The 20749-nt window shown below is 40.7% G+C and overlaps 1 protein-coding gene across 3 annotated transcripts in view; it reads left to right on the forward strand.

The window, feature by feature from the left end:
* Positions 1–20139, forward strand: part of SFXN1 (sideroflexin 1) — a 45180-nt gene extending 25041 nt beyond the window's left edge. The window contains exons 3-11 of one of the 3 annotated variants that reach the window (XM_061189941.1): positions 1184–1354; positions 2087–2185; positions 3719–3794; positions 4387–4472; positions 5395–5522; positions 8300–8349; positions 15614–15663; positions 16073–16120; positions 18805–20139. In XM_061189941.1, coding sequence (XP_061045924.1) covers positions 1184–1354; positions 2087–2185; positions 3719–3794; positions 4387–4472; positions 5395–5522; positions 8300–8349; positions 15614–15663; positions 16073–16120; positions 18805–18901 — 805 coding nt within the window. In that variant the 3' untranslated portion in view covers positions 18902–20139. Of the gene's footprint in view, positions 1–1183; positions 1355–2086; positions 2186–3718; positions 3795–4386; positions 4473–5394; positions 5523–8299; positions 8350–10627; positions 11255–14633; positions 14843–15613; positions 15664–16072; positions 16121–18804 lie in introns of those variants that run through there. The other 2 variants (XM_061189942.1, XM_061189940.1) reach the window with 2 other exon arrangements.
* The last annotated feature ends 610 nt before the right edge of the window (positions 20140–20749 follow it).

Here is a 20749-nt window from a genome sequence, read left to right on the forward strand (position 1 = left end):
TCCTTATCCCTTACCAATGGAAAAGGTTAAAAGCAATTAAAATGTCCAACAGTAGGGGATTGGTATAATTTCTAAGGCTGCCATAACACATTACCACAAACTGAGTGGCTTAATACAACAGAAATTTATTCTCTCACAGTTCCAGACTCTAGAAGTCTGAAATCAAGGTGTTGACAGGGCCCTGCTCCCTCTGACGGCTCTAGGGCAGAATCCCTCCTTTCCTCTTCCAGCTTCTGGTGGCCCTAGGCTTGTAACTACGTCACTCAAATCTCTGCCTCTGTCATCACATGTCCTTCTTCTTTGTGTGGCTGCACTTGGTCGTATAAAGGCATCAATCATTTGATTTGCTCCCCCCCGCCCCCGCCAATCCAGCATGACCTCATCTTAATTATGTAATTACATCTGCAAAGACCCTGTTTATAAATAAGGTCACATTTTGAGGTTCCAGGTGGACAAGAATTTTAGGGGGGACACTATTCAACCCAGTACAGATGATATAGAAGAATATCTAAAGCTATAGAGAAATGTTTACAAAATATTATTGAATAAAAAAGGTGATTTGATACAATGCCTTTAAATAAAAACTTCATGTATAATAGATCCAATAAAAGCCTGAAAGGGCATTTACCAAAGCATTTTGCCAGTGGTGCTAAGTTGGGAAAGGCTTGAATGATTTTAATTGTGTTAATGAATTCCTGTGTTTTCTAAATTTCTTGCAATGAATATGTGTTTCTTTGATAAAGAGGAAAAATAGTGAGCCTTTCTTATCTAGGTTTTCAAACTATAGGTTTAAAAATGAATTCACATTCTTGATTGCTACAGCTTTTGTCTAATGAGTTAAAAATATCTTAGCATTTACAGAGTTCAAAGTACATTTTTAAATGTCATTTAAAACAAAAAATATTTCAAAGTTGAATACTTCCCTATTATACAAGATGCTTTTGTTTTTCCAAATTACAGACAATTTGAGGTTTATGGGTTTGACATGCTCATTTTAAGTGTTTATTGCCTTTTGTGTTATTAGAATTGCCCTGACTCTGTAATAGTTAAATTTGTCACTCCGTCCAGACACAGATGTTCTAGGTAAACATAAACTCCAGAACATTCTAGCTACATGTCTCTAGAGCACTGGTGAGATATTTGGAATGAACAATTGCCATGTTATTTGTTGCTGTTTTCCTAGGCAAGGAATTGTTCCTCCGGGTCTCACAGAAAATGAGTTATGGAGAGCAAAGTACATCTATGATTCAGCTTTTCATCCCGACACTGGTGAAAAGATGATTTTGATAGGAAGGATGTCAGCTCAGGTTCCAATGAACATGACCATCACAGGTTGTATGATGACATTCTATAGGTGAGTTCTGGCAATGTAACGACAGTTTGTTTGCTTTATATTCCAGAAGCTTAAAGTACATTTTTTTATGTGAGTGGTTTTATCGAAATAAATGTCATTTCATGTGGAGTTTCATTTTGTATAAATGTTTCAACTCTAGGGGGTTGTTTTACCTTTTCCCTCTGTTGAATAGAACTCTCCTTTTTGCCCAAAAGGAGGTTGAATTTCTCCCTAAATCTTAGACCCAAAAGAAAATGAGAAAGAAAATAGAAAGATCCTCTAAGCAGATTCTGTTTTTAATCCATTCATATGATATAGGTATAGGTATAGGTGTAGGTGTAGACACAGAGGCTTATACATGTAGTGAGGAGGGACCAGAAATAGCCTACAAATGGCTTTTTTCCTTAAGAGAAGGGAACTGACATTAATCACATTAATTGAGTGCCTACTCTTTGCTGGGCTCCCTTACAAATTTAAGATAAAATTTAAATAAGTTAGCTCCATCCTCACCCTAACCCTCTGAGTTTGTTGCTATCCATATCTAACGAATGAGGAAACTGAGAATCAGACAAGATAAAAATCTGCCCAGCCACACCGGTCCTCGGCCTTTGACCCAGAACACACAGTCCTGGACCCAGCGTTCTCCCTTCTCCAGTCCATCTCCTCTCTGGTTACTGATGCTCACATTGTCCATTCTGCATGGCGGCTAGTTCACAAGTGATGGTGGGTATGTGATGGATCGCTCTGTTTCAGGACCACGCCGGCAGTGCTGTTCTGGCAGTGGATCAACCAGTCTTTCAATGCCGTGGTCAATTACACCAACAGAAGTGGAGACGCTCCCCTCACTGTAAAGTAAGACTGGAAGATTGAACTGTCCTCTGCACTTCTCTGGGGTTCATTTGATTCGCTGGTGATGCTCTCCTGGTTAAAAAAGTATATTCGTACAAATTGCTTATATGGTTTGGAATCCTAGGGAGCATATTTTTCAGTAGTGTTTCTTTTCCTCCCTTTCTATGTAGGTAACGGTTTTTTGCAGCCTGCCTTTTCAGACGTTATCCGTGCTGTTAGTGGCTCTGGTAGGAGGACGTGGCTCCCACACCCTAGGGCGCATCCCCCCCTCACCCCCGCAGAACACACAGCGGGCAGCTCAGGGCTGGCCTGTGTCTAATGACACACTGTACTGCCATCCACCCTGTGGGTGTAGACAGATACCAACATCAAAAGTAGCAGAATCAACAGTGTGATCTCTGCAGAAATCCAGGAGAATTTTATATCTGATTTGTCTTTAAGATAGGACGCCTCCGGAACCCAAAAGAAAGTGAATGGATTTAAAATTTTGCCTCCTGTGAAAAGATGTTCAGATAGGCTAAAGTGATTAGTTAACCACAACTTTGAGCCTAACTTAATGACACTTCAAAGCATTTTCTTTTTTGTTTTAACTCTTAAATTGCTTTTGACCATCTGTAGTCTTCTATTATCATCCTAGGGAACAAAGAATATTGAAATCTGCAACCCAGCAGTGCTGACCACACCTTCATTTCATCCAATCCTTGAATTAAAATTTATTTTAAAATAAGAGAGAACTGCTTGGGCTTAATTGTATTTTGAAGATGAGACGTTCAGTATTTTTATACCATAAGATGTCATTTTTAGAATGGCAGCACTGCATTTTTACTTTCAGTATGTATAGTGATATTTTGAGAAGTATTTTTTTATTTAAGCAAATATGCTACAAACATTTAAGCTAATATGCATTTTCCCACATTTGTAGCTTCCTGCACAGTCCCTGCTTCCTTCCCCCCTGCCCCACGCATACATATTCCCTATGTCTACTCATTTGGCGTGGTAGTTAGGTTCTATGTGAAGAATGCCATTTTTGTATGGGTCTGCTTGCTTTTTCTATAAATATATCTACTTGTAGAGTGATGATGAATGTTGTTTTGTGGAATCTCCTTTTTTTAATTTATTTTATTGAAATATAGTTGATTTACAATGTTGTGTTAATTTCTGCTGTACAGCAAAGTGATTCAGTTGCACATATATACATTCTTTTTCATATTCTTTTCCATTATGGCTTATCACGGGATGTTGAATATAGTTCCCTGTGCTATACAGTAGGACCTTGTTGTTTATCCATTCTATATATAATAGTTTGCATCAGCTAACCCCAAACTCCCAATCCATCCCTCCCCCACCCCGCTCCCCCTTGGCAACCACAAGTCTGTTCTCTATGTCTGTGAGTCTGTTTCTGTTTCTTCGATAAGTTCATTTGTGTCATGTTTTATGGAATCTCTATTCTTAATCTTCTTCATTTCTTCCAAAAATGTTGGGCTTGAGTTTTCTGACATACACTTGTTGTTTATGTACTATTTTCCTTCTTTTCAGTGAATTGGGAACAGCTTATGTTTCTGCAACAACAGGTGCTGTAGCAACAGCTCTAGGACTCAATGCGTTAACCAAGGTACTCAGATTTTTATTTCCATAGCAGTAAAGCTTCTTAATTTGTTCTCACCTGCCTGGCTCTAAGTCTCTCTGTTAATTTCTCAAAATAGTTCAAGTCCTATGACTCTCTTATTACAGTCATTATCTTCGACTGCTTTCGTAAAGTATATCTTTCAATTCGTTTGGGAAGGAGTGTCACTAATAACCTCTGCCAAGATCCTGGTCTGTACCTGGCACTGTGTATTCAATGCTAAATGCTCACCCACCCATACAGCCCACCAGAGGCTGGGTGCCGGGCTGGGTATCTCCAGGCACACCCCTGAAGAGGTAGAGGAGTCAGCCTCTGAACCCAAGACTGTGGGACTCCAAATCCCCTGCTCCATCCGCCATACAAAGCCATCAAAATATCTTGGAAGTCTGCCTTGTCCCAGTATGCCCAGGCTGGAAATAGAAAAATACCTCTAGGAAACCAAGTTTTGAACGTACTCTTGGCCCAAGTTTCTATACAAATAGGACTCTGCATTTGTAGAGGTTTTCAAGAAGAAATAAGTACTTGCATTCAGTACTACAGGAAAAATAAGATCTTGCTTTTGGAATTATCTTTTCTGCAGCATGTCTCTCCGCTCATAGGACGCTTTGTTCCCTTCGCTGCGGTAGCTGCTGCTAATTGCATTAATATTCCGTTAATGAGGCAAAGGTAAGGTTAATATGCCCTCTTAGAGAGGACTTGTGCTTGACAGTAGGGTCTTATAATAATCTGCTTTGTTGAAACTTAAATAAATTTGTTTTATTTTAATATTTACAAATGAAGTTTTATGAGATCTGGGATCTGCTTCCAAATAATCTGGTTTTGGGGGTGAGGATGGGTCCATTGATGAAACAAGCTCAGCTCTGAGTTGCTGATTATTAAAGCAGGCTGATGGCCTTATGGGGTTTAGAATAGTCTTTCTACCTCTGTATAATAAAAAGTTTAAAAAATAGATCTCAAACTTAACGTCTATGCCTAGAAAGCTTCTTCTATAAAATAGGTTCTTCCCCCCTTCCCCCAAATTTTCTCCTGGGGTTTCAAATAATATTAATCTATATCTTTGGAAGTATTTTTTAGTGCTGGCAAAAATTAAAGGAGAAGAAAAAACGAGAAAAAAGCATTTTGGAATGGATAACGAAAAACAGGGTAACAGTAGGAGCTATAATTGTAGCAGTAGTGACCGTAGTTAAATATCCAATAGTTCCGTGTACTTGTGACTCCTATGTCAGTATAGTTAGTTTATTTTTAATAATTATATCTATCTCTCATTTGGAAAGTTGCTCAAATTTGCACATGAGCTTAGAAATCAGCCTTATCTCTAAGTTAGAGTATTCACTTGTTGAGTCCTATTGTTATTCAAAATGCTATACCCTTTTTTTTACAAAGTTTACTAGCATTATTTTACTTGTGTGTCTATCACACGAGGATTAAGCATGTTTGTGGTTTTAAAAATAGACTTATTAGTGCCAAAAATGACACTGGAGTGGATTTTTGGATTAAGTAGGGACTCGGGCTTTCACAGCTTCAGTACTGTTTCCAGCCATTCCACGAAGGCACCTGTGAACTTCTTTGCCTGTGTCTTGCTCTCTAGGGAACTCAAAGTTGGCATTCCTGTCACAGATGAAAACGGGAACCGCCTGGGCGAGTCGGCAAACGCTGCCAAACAAGCCATCACACAAGTAGTCGTCTCCAGGATCCTCATGGCAGCCCCCGGCATGGGTGAGTAGAACTTTGCCATCCATTCATTTATTAGGTGCGTTTCAATCAAACAAGCGTTGATGCACCAGTGAGCAATAACCACAAAGGATCCCTTCCCTTGGTGGAACTTATTTTCTGTCAGCGGAGGCAGAAAACTAACAAAAATAAGTAAAATATGAATATGTGAGATGGTTATAGAGCTAAGGGGGAGAAAAGAGGGTTGGGGATCTTGGGGTGGAAGTGCTATCGAACGTAAGTCCGTGTGCCCGACAAATAGTGAGGCCAAACGATACCAAAATGTCGGAGTTTGGAGCAGAGAAAGGTTTATGGCAGGGCCATGCAAGGACCACGGGTGGCTCATGCCCCCAGAAACCCCCGAAGGGTTTCAACAAAGCATGTTGAAAGGCCAGATGAGGGAGGGGGGGCACAGGGTGTGTGATCAACTCATGCACAATTCTCTGATTGGTTGATGGCGAGGTAACAGGACAGTTAACATTATCAATCCTTAGGCACCAGAAGGTCTGGGGGCTACATGCTCATGATCATCAAGTAGTTAATTTCTTCCATTTGGTGGTGGTTTTTAGCATCTGAAAAACTCGGGAAATATCCATGAGGTACTGTTAGCTGGGTACTTCAGAGAGGAGATGCAGCAGAGGATATGGGGAAGGGGTCTGTCCCAGGAAGACCCCATGGGGTCCTGCTCGGTTACAGAAGTAGACTGGACAGATGGGAAGGAGGGAGCCAAGTGGTTCCAGGGTCGAATATTCTGGGCAGACAGAACAGCAGGAGAGCAGGGAGCTATGCCCGGTGTGATGGAAGCATCACAGGAGGCAGGTGCAGCGGGAGGAGAGAGAAGGGGGTGGGAACAGTAGAAAGGAGTAGACGAGGCCCCAGTGGGCAGAACGCAGATGGCCCTGCAAGCGTTTGGAGCCCTGGCTTTTAGTCTGAGGGATAGGAGGCCATGGAGGGTTTCGAGCACAGGAGTGGTAATAATAATCCGGCTTAGTTTTAACTGAGTGACTCAGGGTCCTGCATTGAGAGTAGGCTGCAGAGGGACCAAGAATGGTGGTTGGAGACTGTTCAGGAAGCTGTTGACTACTGCAGGCAAGAGATTATGGTAGTTGGACCAGGGCAGTGACAGTGAAGGTGATGACAATTTGAAGGAAAAGAATTTGATCTTTGTAAATCTTGAAAAGAAACTTCCAAAAGTTCTTGAATAGGAATAACTTCTACTGAAGATTTATTTGTATCAATTGGAAACCCTTAGAGCACGAACCAAGTTGGGTTAGTTATAGCAGCTATTAATATATGACTCAGTTTTGTCCGTAGGGCTTGGACTCAACATGACCAAAAGCAGAAAATCTCCATTGTGATTTAGTTGCTCTGAGAATCTCTGGTCCACTCCTAAGGCTTCTTCAGCTACCCTCAGACCAGGGCTCTCGAGAAGGTTCTCAGACTTACTCAGAAACCAGAGGGCCCGGGAGTACATAACTCTTTGCAGAAAAATATAAATATATATTATACAGAGAGAAATGAGTATGTTTACTTTCCTTGTCTAAATCAAATGCAAACAGCACTTGGCTATCAAAAGCTCTCAAAAGAAGCATACTTAATCAAGTGCTGTCAGGTTTTCTCACTAATATTTTTTGTTGTCTTTAAATTCCTTTTGTCACTGGGAAAGCTCATCAGCAGACAAGTAGGAGTGGGCAAAGGAAAGTTGAAGAAAAAGGCATGAAAGAAAACTTTGAGGCACATTCCAGCTAATTGCACTCCAGCTAATTGGTTATCTGATTTAACCACATTAAGTGATTTAACAAAGAAGCACCTCAGTGCCCTCATGACACAGCGGTGTGCACCGTAGGGGTGAGTGAATGGTGGAAACCACAGTCTTGAACTGTAGGCCAAGAGTCCCCTGAGTCCGGGACCAGCACGTTGTCACTAACCTATGAGGAGGCTGGGGAGGCCACCCCAGAACACCTGCTGAGCCCAGATTTCCAGTTTGCCGAAATAAAGGTGGCCATTCCGGTTTCTACCCTGGGTGGGCTTTTGGTTTTGTTCTTTCCCATTTTGAAATATGGTGCTCCTCTTTGGAGTTCAGCCAGCCCAACAAATTTGTTTCCAGTGGCTTGGTTACTTTAAACATTATTTAGTCCCCGGAGAAGGAACACAATCTTTTTATCCCAGCGAAATCTCTAAAGGTAATTGATACATTGAAATTGATGTGACAGTTTAGTCTGATAAAAATCATGAATCAGTGAACTAATGCTATCCAATGTTTTACGTGCATCATTGCATCTAATCATCCTGGCTAGTTTGATACAATTGTCCCTATTATATAGATGAGGAAAACAGAAAACTGAGGCTCAGAGAAGTGTTTTCCAGGATCACCCAGCTAGCAAGTGGTCTGCGTGACTCAAAGCAGGAATCTTTATACTGGACTCTACGTGGGATGGACACCCCGGGAAGGCTGCATTTGTTTCATTGGTATAGGAGGGAAAAGTTCCTGATGTTTGTACTGTTGCATATTTAATGTTAGATATAAAGTTCTCTTCAAGATCATAAAATTTTCTGGCTGGCAAAGAGCATTGTGTTATTTTTCAAAAATCTAGAGAATGGAAACAATGGATTTTTAAGAAAATACTAAGGTATTTTAAAGAATTATTGCAATTACTTATACTCTGCCAGTGTGAAAATAGCCTAAAAGTAATATAAGCCTTTTGTGAAATTGTTGGGGGGAAAAAAAAAAAGTGAGCTGAAAATAGACATGAAGATTTAAGTGGATCTATCTTTACTTCCAGCCATCCCTCCATTTATCATGAACACTTTGGAAAAGAAAGCCTTTCTCAAGGTAAGCCCCAGTTCTATTTAACCTTGTCTCAATCCTTTCAATTTGTTTTCAGACTTCAAACTGAACAGAATATTTCCCACATGAATAGTGAGTAAAGAATTTGAAGGCCAGTGGCAATTGGGCACTTCAGGGGATATTTTATTTCTAATATCAGATATTTGAAAAAGCTCTCATAAATCTTCATTTATTGAATGCTGCCCACTCCTCTTGAGAGGTTATAACCCAGGTACACGTTCATTGTCGTCATCAGTCGGATCCCTAGCTAGGTAATAATGAGGAGATGGTGCGAATTTGGAATGATTTGTTTGTAAGTCCCTATACATACTATCAGAAAGGAAAACATAATCTGGAGTAGGAGCTTCACAGAACACTGAATTTAGTGCCCTGATGTATTTTTCTTTGGTGATCATATCTAATAATCTATTAATCTATCAGCCGCCTCCCCTCAGGGTCTGAAAATATTATAGGATGAAACTGTCACTGAGAAATCTCTGTGCATTGTCTGCATTCTTTTTGTAACTTCCATGATTTAATGCAATCATATTTATGCTTCATCTTAGCTTTCCAGTTCTTGTAACAAGTAGGAAAGAGTGGGATAGGGTGACTCGTTTGGCTCCTGCTGTGTTTGGAAACTGACACCATTACACCTGCCGGGAGGAATGGGTCCAGTTCCTCGGTGGAGGAGCAGGTGTGTTGTAAACACTGCAGCTCTCTTGGGGTGAATTGTTTTGGGTCTTAGCGACAGAACCGTCACACTGAGAGGACAGTATCGGACTTTGAAAAAAGGACATGGTTCACAGACCAAACACTTCCTGAATGATTTCTGTGATTAGGAGAGTTCTAAGTGTCCAACAGGTAAATGTTCATTGACCTATGTTCACCCTATGGGCTCCAGGAGGAAAATTAAAGGCCAACACTAAATACTTTCAATGCAATCACATTCTTAGAAAAATAAGCCAAGAAAGTATGCTTTGAAAAAATAGTAGTGTTGAGTGCCTCATTTGACTGGCATGTCGATGCCCCAACCCCATGTGAGGGAAAGGAGACCCTCTCTTCAGCAGCCGCCTCACAGTCTTTCTTGGGAGCTTTGGGTACGTGAGCAGGTTATATTCCCTGAGCTTCTTCCTCTGGCAATCTTACATGTCAATGTGAATTGCAAGATAGGGCGTCACAGTGGCTCTGTAGTGATTGAACTGTCCCATTGCTCCTGGGAACGTTCCCAGGGGGGATCCACAGACCCCCGGGCCACCCCAGGAGGCTGCATCCTCAAATGCGCTCTGCGTCCCCGTCCATCTCCTGTGAGGGTTTCTACAGCCTTAAGTGTAAGATTAAACAAAAATATAAAACAGTTACACTGATTTAATCAGTAAAGCTATTAGTGATGACCAAAATGTAAATGTGACCTCATTTGGCATAATTTACCTACTTTGATAAGCCCTTATTTTGAGGATTCATGAAAAGGCTTTTCTGAAGTCTGTTTCTGCTGCAAAATTTAGAAAAGATGAATTCTTTAAAGCTGCTCAGGGATTAGTTTATGTCCTAGAACAGGGACTAGATCTTGAAATTACCAAATTATGTAAACAGATGAACTCTTTAAAGCTGCCAAGGAATTAGTTTATGTACTGGAACAGTGACTAGATCTTAAAACTACTAAATTATGTAAACATCTGAAACTCACCAACTTTGACATCTCAGCGATTTTCAAATAATCTAAAAAAAAAAAAAAAAAAATTAATGCTCCTTCCTCTATCCATCCCTGCTTTCCTTATGGGAAGTAATTTAGGCTTTGAGGGAGAAAACCTATCAAATGAACTTAGAAAGGGGGCCATCAACATTATTCTCCAGGATGCTAATAGGAAGTGACCCATCCAGTGGATCCATAACTTTGCAGACATGGAATTGATGCCCTGGGTTCTTCTCCGCTGGCTCTTGATCTGATAAGTCATTAGGATTATAGTCTTCCTGCAAGGGCATATGTTGACCCAGGCAACCTTTGGATTTGCCTGGTTGTTAATTTCTTAAGGTATTGGCATGCCAACTTTGGGAGCAATGGAGAATCAAAAACCATGTTTAATAAACCCAACTTCCCCCTCCCATGGAATTTAAGCAAAATCAGGTTTTTAAAGCAAGACCAGACTTCTGGGTAGATACAAGGCTTGGAAGTTGTCATCTCATCATGTTAGTTTGTCTGGCATAAAAGTGAACTTTTGCAAGAGAGGAATACTTTTGCAAGTGTGGGTCATTCCATCAATAATATATGATTGTTGTGAATTTGCAGGTGACTGTGAGAGCAGTTGGGAGGCCACCTTCAGTGGCAGTGTCCCCACCATTGAAGCTTTCCCATCCCCTTCTCTCTGCCTCTCAAACATCACCCAGCACCCAGTTAGCAGAGGTATGTCAGCAGCCCGGCTCTGGAGTGGAGGCTCCTAATCTTGCCAGCTGCCACTGCTGGTGGGACATTATTCCCCGGAGTCTCACTCCAGGCTGTGGATATTGAGCACACATGGCTGCTTACATGTGAGCTGATCATGGCGTGGGATTCCAGAAATTCTGTAGGAAAGTCTGCATTCGAACCTACATTCATGCTAAAGAGTTAGGTCACCGGGGAAGACATGTGAAATGAACTTGGTCCTTTACTCTCCCAACTGTCATGCCTTTGAACTCCTGGGGTCTCAGTGTTGTTGGAAAAGTTACCACGGTTACTCTAATATCTTGGTGACAAACACTGGGCAGGAGACATAACTGGGCATATTGCATCATCTTCTTGCTGGGACAGACAGAAATTGCTGTAGATACAGCCTGGCATTTTCTTCCGTGAAGCAGCCAGCAAATGATACAAGCAGTTAGCCACTGTTGCCACACTGCCCTAGGCTTTTCACAACAATACATGAATAAATATTGTGTTTTCCTCCCTTGTTTTTGTTTGTGGTTTTCAGCTTTGCTTGGTACCATACCCTTCAATAATCATATAGAGGTGTGCCACCTTGCTTCCCCTCTGCCCACCCCACTCCACCACTGAAGGGCCTCATGTGGACCCGGAAGGGGCCGCTGGCATCAGAAGCCATGGGGCAGGGTTGGGGGAGGCGGTCAGAGTAGCTCATGGGTCAGTTGGAGCACCTCGCTAGCTACAAAGGGTCTGGCTGCAGCTGAACTCGTTCAGACCTCTGTGGAGGATGATGCTTTGAAAAAGCAATGGCTAAATGTTGAGCTCCTCAGACATACATCCTACTCCCACATTCAGGGTTGCTGTTACACCGAAATATTGCATTTTGCCCATGTAGCGAGGACTGTAGGACTTCACTGATACCTATGGCCATTACAAAAGCATAGGCAGAGGCAGCTTATCTTCCTATCCATATGTTTCCATCTGCAAAGCACTTTCACATGCTATTTGGAAGGGCAGGCTTTTCTGAGCCCTTTTACAAAGGCTTAGAGGTCATTTCCTCAGCCTTTCATCATGTCCATGTGGGTGGCATCTGTCTGGGTCGGTTAGCCCTCTGATTGTTCCCGCAGCTCCAGCGGCCAGATGTGCCTCTCTGCAAGGATGTACTTATCTGGGCTTTTACCTTGAATATGACCAGACTCCTCTGCAAACATGAAATGAATTGAATGTTCTTGGCTTTTTTAAACGGTGAGCTTGGGGAGCATTCAGCATGACTCATCCTTCCCCCTACGCTTTATCTTTTCCCAAATGGAGCGCTGGCAAAAAGCATCAGCTGTGGGCAGGTGACTCACAGAGATCTTTGCAGTAAACCAAAAAGTTCACTGCTTAAAATCTGGTGCTTTTCCCAACAGTGTTCTTGAAGAATAGCTCCTGTGGTCTCTTTACTTTGCTGGCACTTTCATTGGGAATAAAGTTGATATGGTTTGGGTCAGATAAGAGCTCCTCATTCCTTAAGTTCTAGTTCGTTTATATTTTCTTTAATAAAAGTGGACGGCTCTGTCTACTCAGTAGATTTTCAGGATTGTCTGCTAATGGAGTGTGAATGTAGCATTTATTTGTTCATTCATTTATTTTACTCAGCAGCCCTTTGTTGCATGCCTGTTGCATGCCAAGCAATGTGCTAGGTCCTAGCATCAGAGAAAGAGGGCTTGGGCCCTGCTCTCAGGGACCATATAGCATGGTGGTGGGGAGAGGCACAAGGCAAATGGTTCCAATACATGGCGAGTACAGCATGGGGCACAGAGGGACCATAGAAGAGATTTCGCCCCCAACTGCCATAGGTGGGCAGAGACTTGAAGACAACTGGCCAGGGGCACCTGCTTTGCAGAAGCTCAGAGAAGACACAGAGCATGGCTTGTTGGGAGACTTGTAGATGGTCAGGTTGCCTGGGATGTGGGCCGTGTGTAGGGAATTGACTGTACCATATATAAAAATCAACTCCCAATAGTTCATGGACTCTAAATGTAAAAATCTACAATTGTCAAACTTCTAGAAGAAAATATAGCAGAACATCTTTGAGATCTAGAGTTGGGCAAAGATTTCTTAGACATAACACCAAAAGCACAGTCCATAAAAGAAAAAATTGACAAATTGGGCTTCAACAAAGTGTTAAAGTTCTGTTTTTTGAAAACTGTAAAGAGATTGAAAAGACAAGAAACAGACTGGGAGAAAATTTATGCAAAGTATGTGTCTGATAAAGGACTTGTATCCAGAATATATAAAGAATCCTCAATACTTGTTAAAGAAAACAACCCAGTTTTTTTTTAAAAAAAAAAAGGGCAAAAGGTTTGAACAGACATTTCACCAAGTATATATAGATATAAAATAATATCACGTGTAAAGACGCTCAGTATCTTTAGTCATTGGGGAAATTCAAGTTAAAAACCACATTAGCTACCATTAAACGCCTATTGGAATGGCTAAAATCAAAAAGACTGACCATAACAAGTGTTGACAAGGATGTGGAGGACCTGAAACTCTCATTCCCTGCTGGTGGGAATGTAAAATGATACAACCACTTTGGAGAATAGTTTGGCAGTTTCTTAAAAAGTTAAACATATGCTTACCATGTGACCCAGCCATTTCACTCCTAGGTATTTACCTAGAAGAAATGAAAACATATGTCCATAAAAGACAAATGTTCAAAGCAGCTTTATTTGCAATAGCCCAAAACTGGAAACAATCCAAATGTTCATCAACAGGAGAATGAATGGATTATCAAAGCAATACATTCCATGCAATGGGATACCTAACCCAGCAATAAAAAGTCCTGAACTATGGATACATACAACAGCATGAATGAATCTCAAAACAATTACACAAAAAAGTAGATACTGTATATAAAATCCTAGAAATTATAACCTAGTATATAATGACAGAAAGTAGATCAGAGGTTGCCAGGGAATGGGTACAGGGTTTAGGGAAGATGGTGGAATTGCCAAGGGCACAAGGAACAAGGAAAACATTAAGGATGATGGCTATGTTAATTATTTTGATTGTGGTGATGGCTTCCCAGCTGAATACTTATGTCAAAACTTCTATCATACACAGTAAGTATGTGCAATTTATTGTATTTCATAAAGCTATTGGAGAAAAGATCATTGGGAGGAGAAAGAATTTACTTATATTAACTTTTTGAACTTTTACTTCATTGAATATATATCTTTTAAACTTGTGATTACTGTCTTTAATTCATTTAAACTTTTCATTTAAAATATCCTCTGTTTGCACAATTCTGTGCTAAATAAGGTATGTCCCTCCCTCACGGAGTTCTGTGATTATCTAGGGGAAAATCAAACATCCTCAGCTCGCTTATTTAATCTCAGACTAAGTTCTGTTTAAGAAGTAGGGATGAACGAGGCAGGATGGGATGCTGGGAAGGAGTCGTGAGGAGGGGTGACATCCAGGTTGGGTTTCATGGGAGAGATCAGAATTCTCCAGGATCCTTGTCGTTACCGAGAGCCTTTCCAACAAAACCCTCTGCACAAGCCACCATCAGCCTTTGGTTTGTACACGTTCATCATTGAGATTACACGCAACTGTTCAAGAGTCCACTTGACGTGAGGATGGGCTCTCATGGGTTCATCTTCCCACAAGATCTCATTCAGGGCTTAGCTTGCCTTCCCATCACCAAGTCTGTGTACCCGTGCAGATGACACACATCTGGGAAGTGCTAGGAAGAGGATTTACCATCTCCTTATGAAAATCCTTCATCATCAGACAGAGCCAGTTGCCCCAGATATAATATTTCCTTTTCCTGCTTTCCTTTGAGGGGTGGGGCCCCTCTGTGCGAGCTCCATGGTCTGTCTCTGCTTGATGACATCTCTCCCTTCCTCTCCAGTCCACGTCTCTCTCCCTTCACGTTCACCCATGTGATGTACCTTTTCACCAGAGGAGTCTTCTCGGGGACCAGGGTATGCCTATCACGCAAGCCTCCTTGGAGTCATGTGATCTTTTAACAGCTTGTGTTGACACTTAACTAAGTTGGCTGATTTCATTACAACCAGTTCACAACTTGGTTGCAGCTCTTTCAGTGGCCTTATTTATATAATCTGTATATTTCATTGCTCTTTATATTGCATATTATGCTTTTTTAAAACTCCCTTTTGAAAACTAAAAATCTAATAGCACTTATTCTCTAAAAGACCAACCAACTCATTCATTTCCATTAATAAAAAATTGACAGGCAAAAATTTGTCATGCCAGCAATAGTTTTAGCCATACCGACAGCAACTAAAACCAAGAAAGGAAAGGTGCAGAGGAGGAGGGGGGATACTTGTTGGGTTTCTGCTACGTTCCGGGCACGGCACTAGGTGCTTCATGAATGTTATCTGGCATATCTTCACCCACACGCTTTTAGGAAGCTGTTGTGATCCTCATTCTACAGAGAAGGAACCAAAAGTTGGAGACCGTGCCCTTTTCCCACAGTGGGGATGAACTGGTAGGGCAGAGATTTGATTGCAGCTTTGTTTGTCTTCCAGCCTTGGAACCACGCTATACAGACCCCCAGCCAGGAGAGAAATTATAGCTAAGTGATAACGATTTCTCCAGCTCCCATATAGCCAGGCATCTCTCAGATTATATGTGCAAGGGAGAAAAATGAGAAGCCGCTTAATCTTTGCATGTGCATTCATGGACAGATCGAAGAGGGAAATCAGGACTAACTGTGATGCTGTTACAGTGTTAGCCCTGCATTTCACTAATGGCACTCCAGCTGGATCTTGTAATGTGGCGAGGTTCCTGTCCCAGTTAACCAGCAGAAGAAATTGTTTCTAAGAGCCTGTATAAAAAGTACTCAAAATAATTTATTTCTCAACACAGAGGTTCCCATGGATGAGCGCACCTATTCAAGTTGGATTAGTTGGCTTCTGGTGAGTAGAATTACTTTGATGTCATTAATTTCTTTTTTTAAGATAAATATACAGCATATGAAATGTGAGGGATAATATGGGACACACGTTTTGAAAATGAGACCAGCCCAGAACATCTGGAACTATGGTCCCGGTCATTAGCTAGACATAAGCTGTCTTTAGAGAAACCTACAACATTTGGGGCTATTTGTGTGATTCTTTTTTAAACTCCTTTTATCTCTTTGATTTAAAAAAAAAATTATTTTGGCAGCCCTTGGTAGTAAAATTATACAAACAGGACATATTTTTGTGAGGCAGCATAATAGTCGAAAGAAAGAAAGGGGATTGTTATCAAAGTAAAATAATAGAAAAAGAATCTGAAAAGTCGACCATTTCAAAAATGCTCTGATTTTTTTCTTTTTTTTTTAAGTTTGGTATTTGCTACACCTCTGTGCTGTGCTCTGTTTCCTCAGAAAAGGTATGTATTTGTTATTCTTCAGAGTGATCATGTGTTTTAATCCTAAAAACCAGTTGAAGAGACTGGTCCATTTCACTAGTAGGAAAATTGAGTCTCAAAAAGATAATGAAGCCAAGTCTCTAAAAGGAAGAGAGAAGAGGCAGAAATCAAATGCATGTCTGTTTAATATCAAAATTCTCTTTGCCCAGCTCTTTTCTACCTGCTACTGTTACATGTGAAAATTCTTTATTCTTGTGTAAGACTCAGGCTAACTGTGGTGCCAATTTGCTCTTATAAAAATTTAAATATGGCTCGATATCCAATCCATTGGCAAATGCATCTATAATGCAGATATATTCGAATTTAAGTTCCACCCTCAGGGACAGTAGTTATATATACTTAGCTTTGGTGGTTGGTATATTTGCTTCCCTTCTTCCTACTTAGGGTTTTTTTTTTTCTTTTTTTGCCTTAAAATCTTGATTGTGCACGTGTCTTTCATCACAAGCTGCCCTTGAATCCTGCCTTTGATGTAAGAACTGTATTGACAGGCATTAAATCAGCATCACATAAATCTAAGGCTTCAACTTTTTTCTATTCTAACATCAAGGCACAGAGGAGCAGCATTTTGTTGTTTTGCTGTGGTTTGTGTTACCAGACTCCTGCCCTTGTAATATCCTTCATGGGCCAGCAGGCCCCAAACATATGGCCTTTAATGCCCTAGGCTTTCACAGTAGGTTTGGGATGAGGTATTCTGTTCTAGAACTAACTTCATCAGGTCCTTCTACCTGATAGAAAAATCCATCTTTTATCTGGTCTTTCACTTCTGCCTTTGACCCCCACTGTTCTTAGTTGGGGATTTAAATTTCAAGGAGAGGGAACCTTTATCACCTTGACGCCTATAGCTCAGCCCTCCTTGATGCCTATAGCTCAGCCCTCCTTGAAGAGGGCGGGACCTTCAGAACCTCTGCTGAAGCCCAATACAGATGAATTTCCTAAAGAGGAGCACTCATACCTATTTAATTGTACAAACCCCAGAATCTCAGGGCTTAAGGTAAGAAATGTTTATTTCCTTAGTATATTGCATTGGAATATGTGTTCAGCCCTTGACCTTGCACTCAGTGACTTAAGAACATGGCATATGGGTTGAGAAAGATCTGACTTCAAATCTCAGTTACACCTCCAGTTTCCTTATCTGTAAAATTAGGATAATACCTGACTTGCCAGGTTTTTATAAGGGTTAAAATGCATAATGTCTGACCCAAAAACTGAGTGCTAACTCATACCCATTATCATTATCATCAGCAACATCATTTTAAAATTACCCAAGTTCCCACTATATGGAAAAAAATAGCCATTGTGGGTTTTTTTCTAGTTTTTTCCTATATTCATAATTTTTCTCTTTTTGGCATATGTTTATAAATCTATATCCTACCTTTTTTACCTCGTAGTTTACCACATCTCAACTATATTGAAGAACAAATCTTTTTCAAAGACTAATTATATAGTCTTAACCAAACCCAGGTTCGGCTGCTTGCCACTCAGAAGCCAATAATTCAAGAGGCAGGTGTCAGTAGAAAGGAAAGGTGCTTTAATCATAAAAGCTGGCAATCTGAGGAGATGGTGGACTTGTGTCCAGAGACCAACTCTGATGATTCTGCTCAGCCATGACAGTTTTTAAAGGGAAAAATGGAGGGGAAAGAATCTCAGTGAATCATCGAGGCAGGAGGTTGGATTCTACATCATTCTCCGTTGCGTGCAGACTGGCTGACTCTCTTCAGATGTTATCTTGCCCACATGATCTGCCTGTGGGATTGCTTAGGGGGATTCGTTGGGGGTAGAGAGCTAGTCATTTTTTTAACTGCTTACTTCTTCATTCTTCTTTTTATCTGGGAAAAGAATCAACAGGTTAGACATGGCATGGTGTGCATTCAGGACAGCACAAGTCAGGAGTTAGGTTAATTGCCTAGTGATCTCATCCCTGTAATTAGGTTCTTTTAAGATTAGAGGGGAACAGAAATGGGCAAACAGGAAAGGGGCAAACGAGTTGCTTTCAATAACAAAACATCCACAGTTTTTCTGGACAGTTTTTCTTCATCCTTAATACATATGCACATATAAAACATTCAAGTACATTTTTAAATGCATAAAGCAAACACTAACAGTGGTCCTCTCAGTAGTATAACAACAAGAGATGTTTTTTCTCGTACATTTTAGTATTTTCTGAAAGTTTTAGAATAAGTATGTTTTACCATACAATGGACAAAAGCACATTAACACAAGTGAATTTTTAGTGCTAAAAAACTCCACTGAGTGCATATATCTTTTTTTCATTAACGGTGAACATTTATGTTGTTTTCCTGGGGAAGTGACATGACCACAGGTTGTTTTCCAATACCATCAGGGTCTATGAGTGTCATCACCATACCTCCTTGCTGGCAAAAGTGGTTTTTAAGGCTTTTAATAAGATGAGAGGTAAAAAGGGTATCTCAGTGTTGGGTTCTGATGGTGCCTTTCTTTGATATTTAGTGACAGTTTTCTGAGAGGAATAGGATACTTGTTTTCTGGGCACGTGAAGCCTTTTTCAAACAGGACTCTGTTGCCCTAGTCACGGGGGTGGGTGGGGCCACTCTCTCTCCTCTCTCCAGGTTCTAATTCCCACCTCCGCCCGTGGAATGACCCTGTCTGTCGTCTCTCCCTTCTCCCAGTTCCATGTCTGTGACAAGCTTGGAGGCCGAGCTGCAAGCCAGGATCCGAGAGACCCATCCTGAATTACGGCGGGTGTACTTTAACAAGGGATTATAGAGTAGGGAAAGAAACATCTTCAGAGGATCCTACCAACCGCAAGTGTGGTGTAGCCAAGTTGGTAAGGAATATCCTGGTCCTGGTCGACCGGTGACAGAAACCTTTTAACGATCCACATTAGCCTTTTAGAGTCAAGCTGCTACTGGGGTGGCCTCCCCTTACATTTGAATCATGGTATAATTTACAGAAACACCCTTCCTGTAGCTTTTATAGCCACTGTTTTTTCAAAGACAATATCCCAACCCTCACCCAGAGTTTTCAAAAGCACTGTTAGGCATAGAGTAGATGTTCAGTATATTGACTGTCAGTCAATGAAAAGGAAATCTGTTTAAAATACTGAATTTTTATCCTCCACTTGTTTCAAATCAAGGAGAGCTCTCAGTAGTGAGTTGAGAAAACACAAAAGCCCTGAAGCTAAACTGTAAAAGAAAATGACTCATAAATATTAAGGACAGTTTACTTTCCTGCCCAGTTTGGGCTGGAGGCAACCCGAAGTAGAAGATGAGTTCTTTGCATTTGTAAGATAAAAGCTCCTTCATACACCTCCCGGAAGTCAGAGTGATAGACAATGGTGGAAGGTCCCTGCTGTCAACAGCTGTATGCTTTCATATTGCTGGTGGATTTCTTCGGTTGAGTTTGAAATTTATTCTATTTTACATTCTTATGAAGATATTAATCTTACCTTGCACTTGTTGACTTTATATTCAATATTTAAATCAACTAATCAAATAACGGAAATGCACAAATGTCAAATTTTGGAAGTATATTCGAAACCAACGCTGTATGACTGGGTTGAATCTGGCATGTTTGATTTTTTTTTTTTAGAAGCGAGAGAACAGTTCCATCTGCCTGCATGTCTTTTCTTGTCATCCTCGTAGATCTCTTTGGCTTTCAGAAAGATACGGAAATAATGTGTATGTGAATCAATGACTCAATGAGTTTTACTTGAATGTTGTATATTACATTCCACCCTGTTTGAATATAATGAACCCGTGGACCACTGTTTACATTATCTGTAGTAGCTTCACATATAATATATTTAATGTAACAGATTATGTTTCAATTCTATAGAAGTTCAAAGGCATATGTGAGGTGGTCATTTCACTGAGTGTAGACCACTTGATTCAATTTGTAATTCAGAGACTTATAAGTGGGAAAAAAATGTAGAAACTAGTTTGGGCAAATTTTTCCTGACAATGTGACCAGACTGAATTTCCTCATAAAGAAAAAATGGTGTGCCTCGTGTCTGTGTTTCTCTTTTCTCTAAAACGATGAATGGACCTGAAGCTTTTGGGCCACTCTGAGCCTTCCTTTGTACTACCAAAATATTCTCATTTGGATTTTCTGTCTTAAACCATTTGAAGCAAAAGAGCTTCCTCATGACATTCTGGCCTTGGATGTCTTTTGTTGCCATAGATGCTTCTCTTTAAAAATGGGTAAAAGCGGGAAATTCAAGGCAGAGCTCCACGAGGTGCTTAAAGGGCACTTTTAACAAGAAACTAAAGCACTTGAGGCCTACCCCACTCGCCCCAGCTAATCTCAGAATTCTTACCCCCAGTCAAGTGGCAGCTCCATGTCAAAATCTTAACCTTCATTGAAAAATTAATGAATGCCTGGTTGGAAGATTGACAAACTAACCGAAATTTTAATACACACCAGGATGAGATGACCAAAGGATCATTATAAAAGGGATAATGAGCCTGGAGATGTGTCTTTTTAAACATTATCTGTTGAAGCTTCTGACTCTTGATGCTTTTATAGAGAACTATGAACTGTATAGTTGAATCATGGTTTATAAAAAGGAACAAAATGAACCAAGATTGGCAATCTTCGCTGATCTCTTAGGAA

This window comes from Eubalaena glacialis, chromosome 4, assembly GCF_028564815.1.
Source record: "Eubalaena glacialis isolate mEubGla1 chromosome 4, mEubGla1.1.hap2.+ XY, whole genome shotgun sequence".
Taxonomy (NCBI): Eukaryota; Metazoa; Chordata; class Mammalia; order Artiodactyla; family Balaenidae; genus Eubalaena; species Eubalaena glacialis.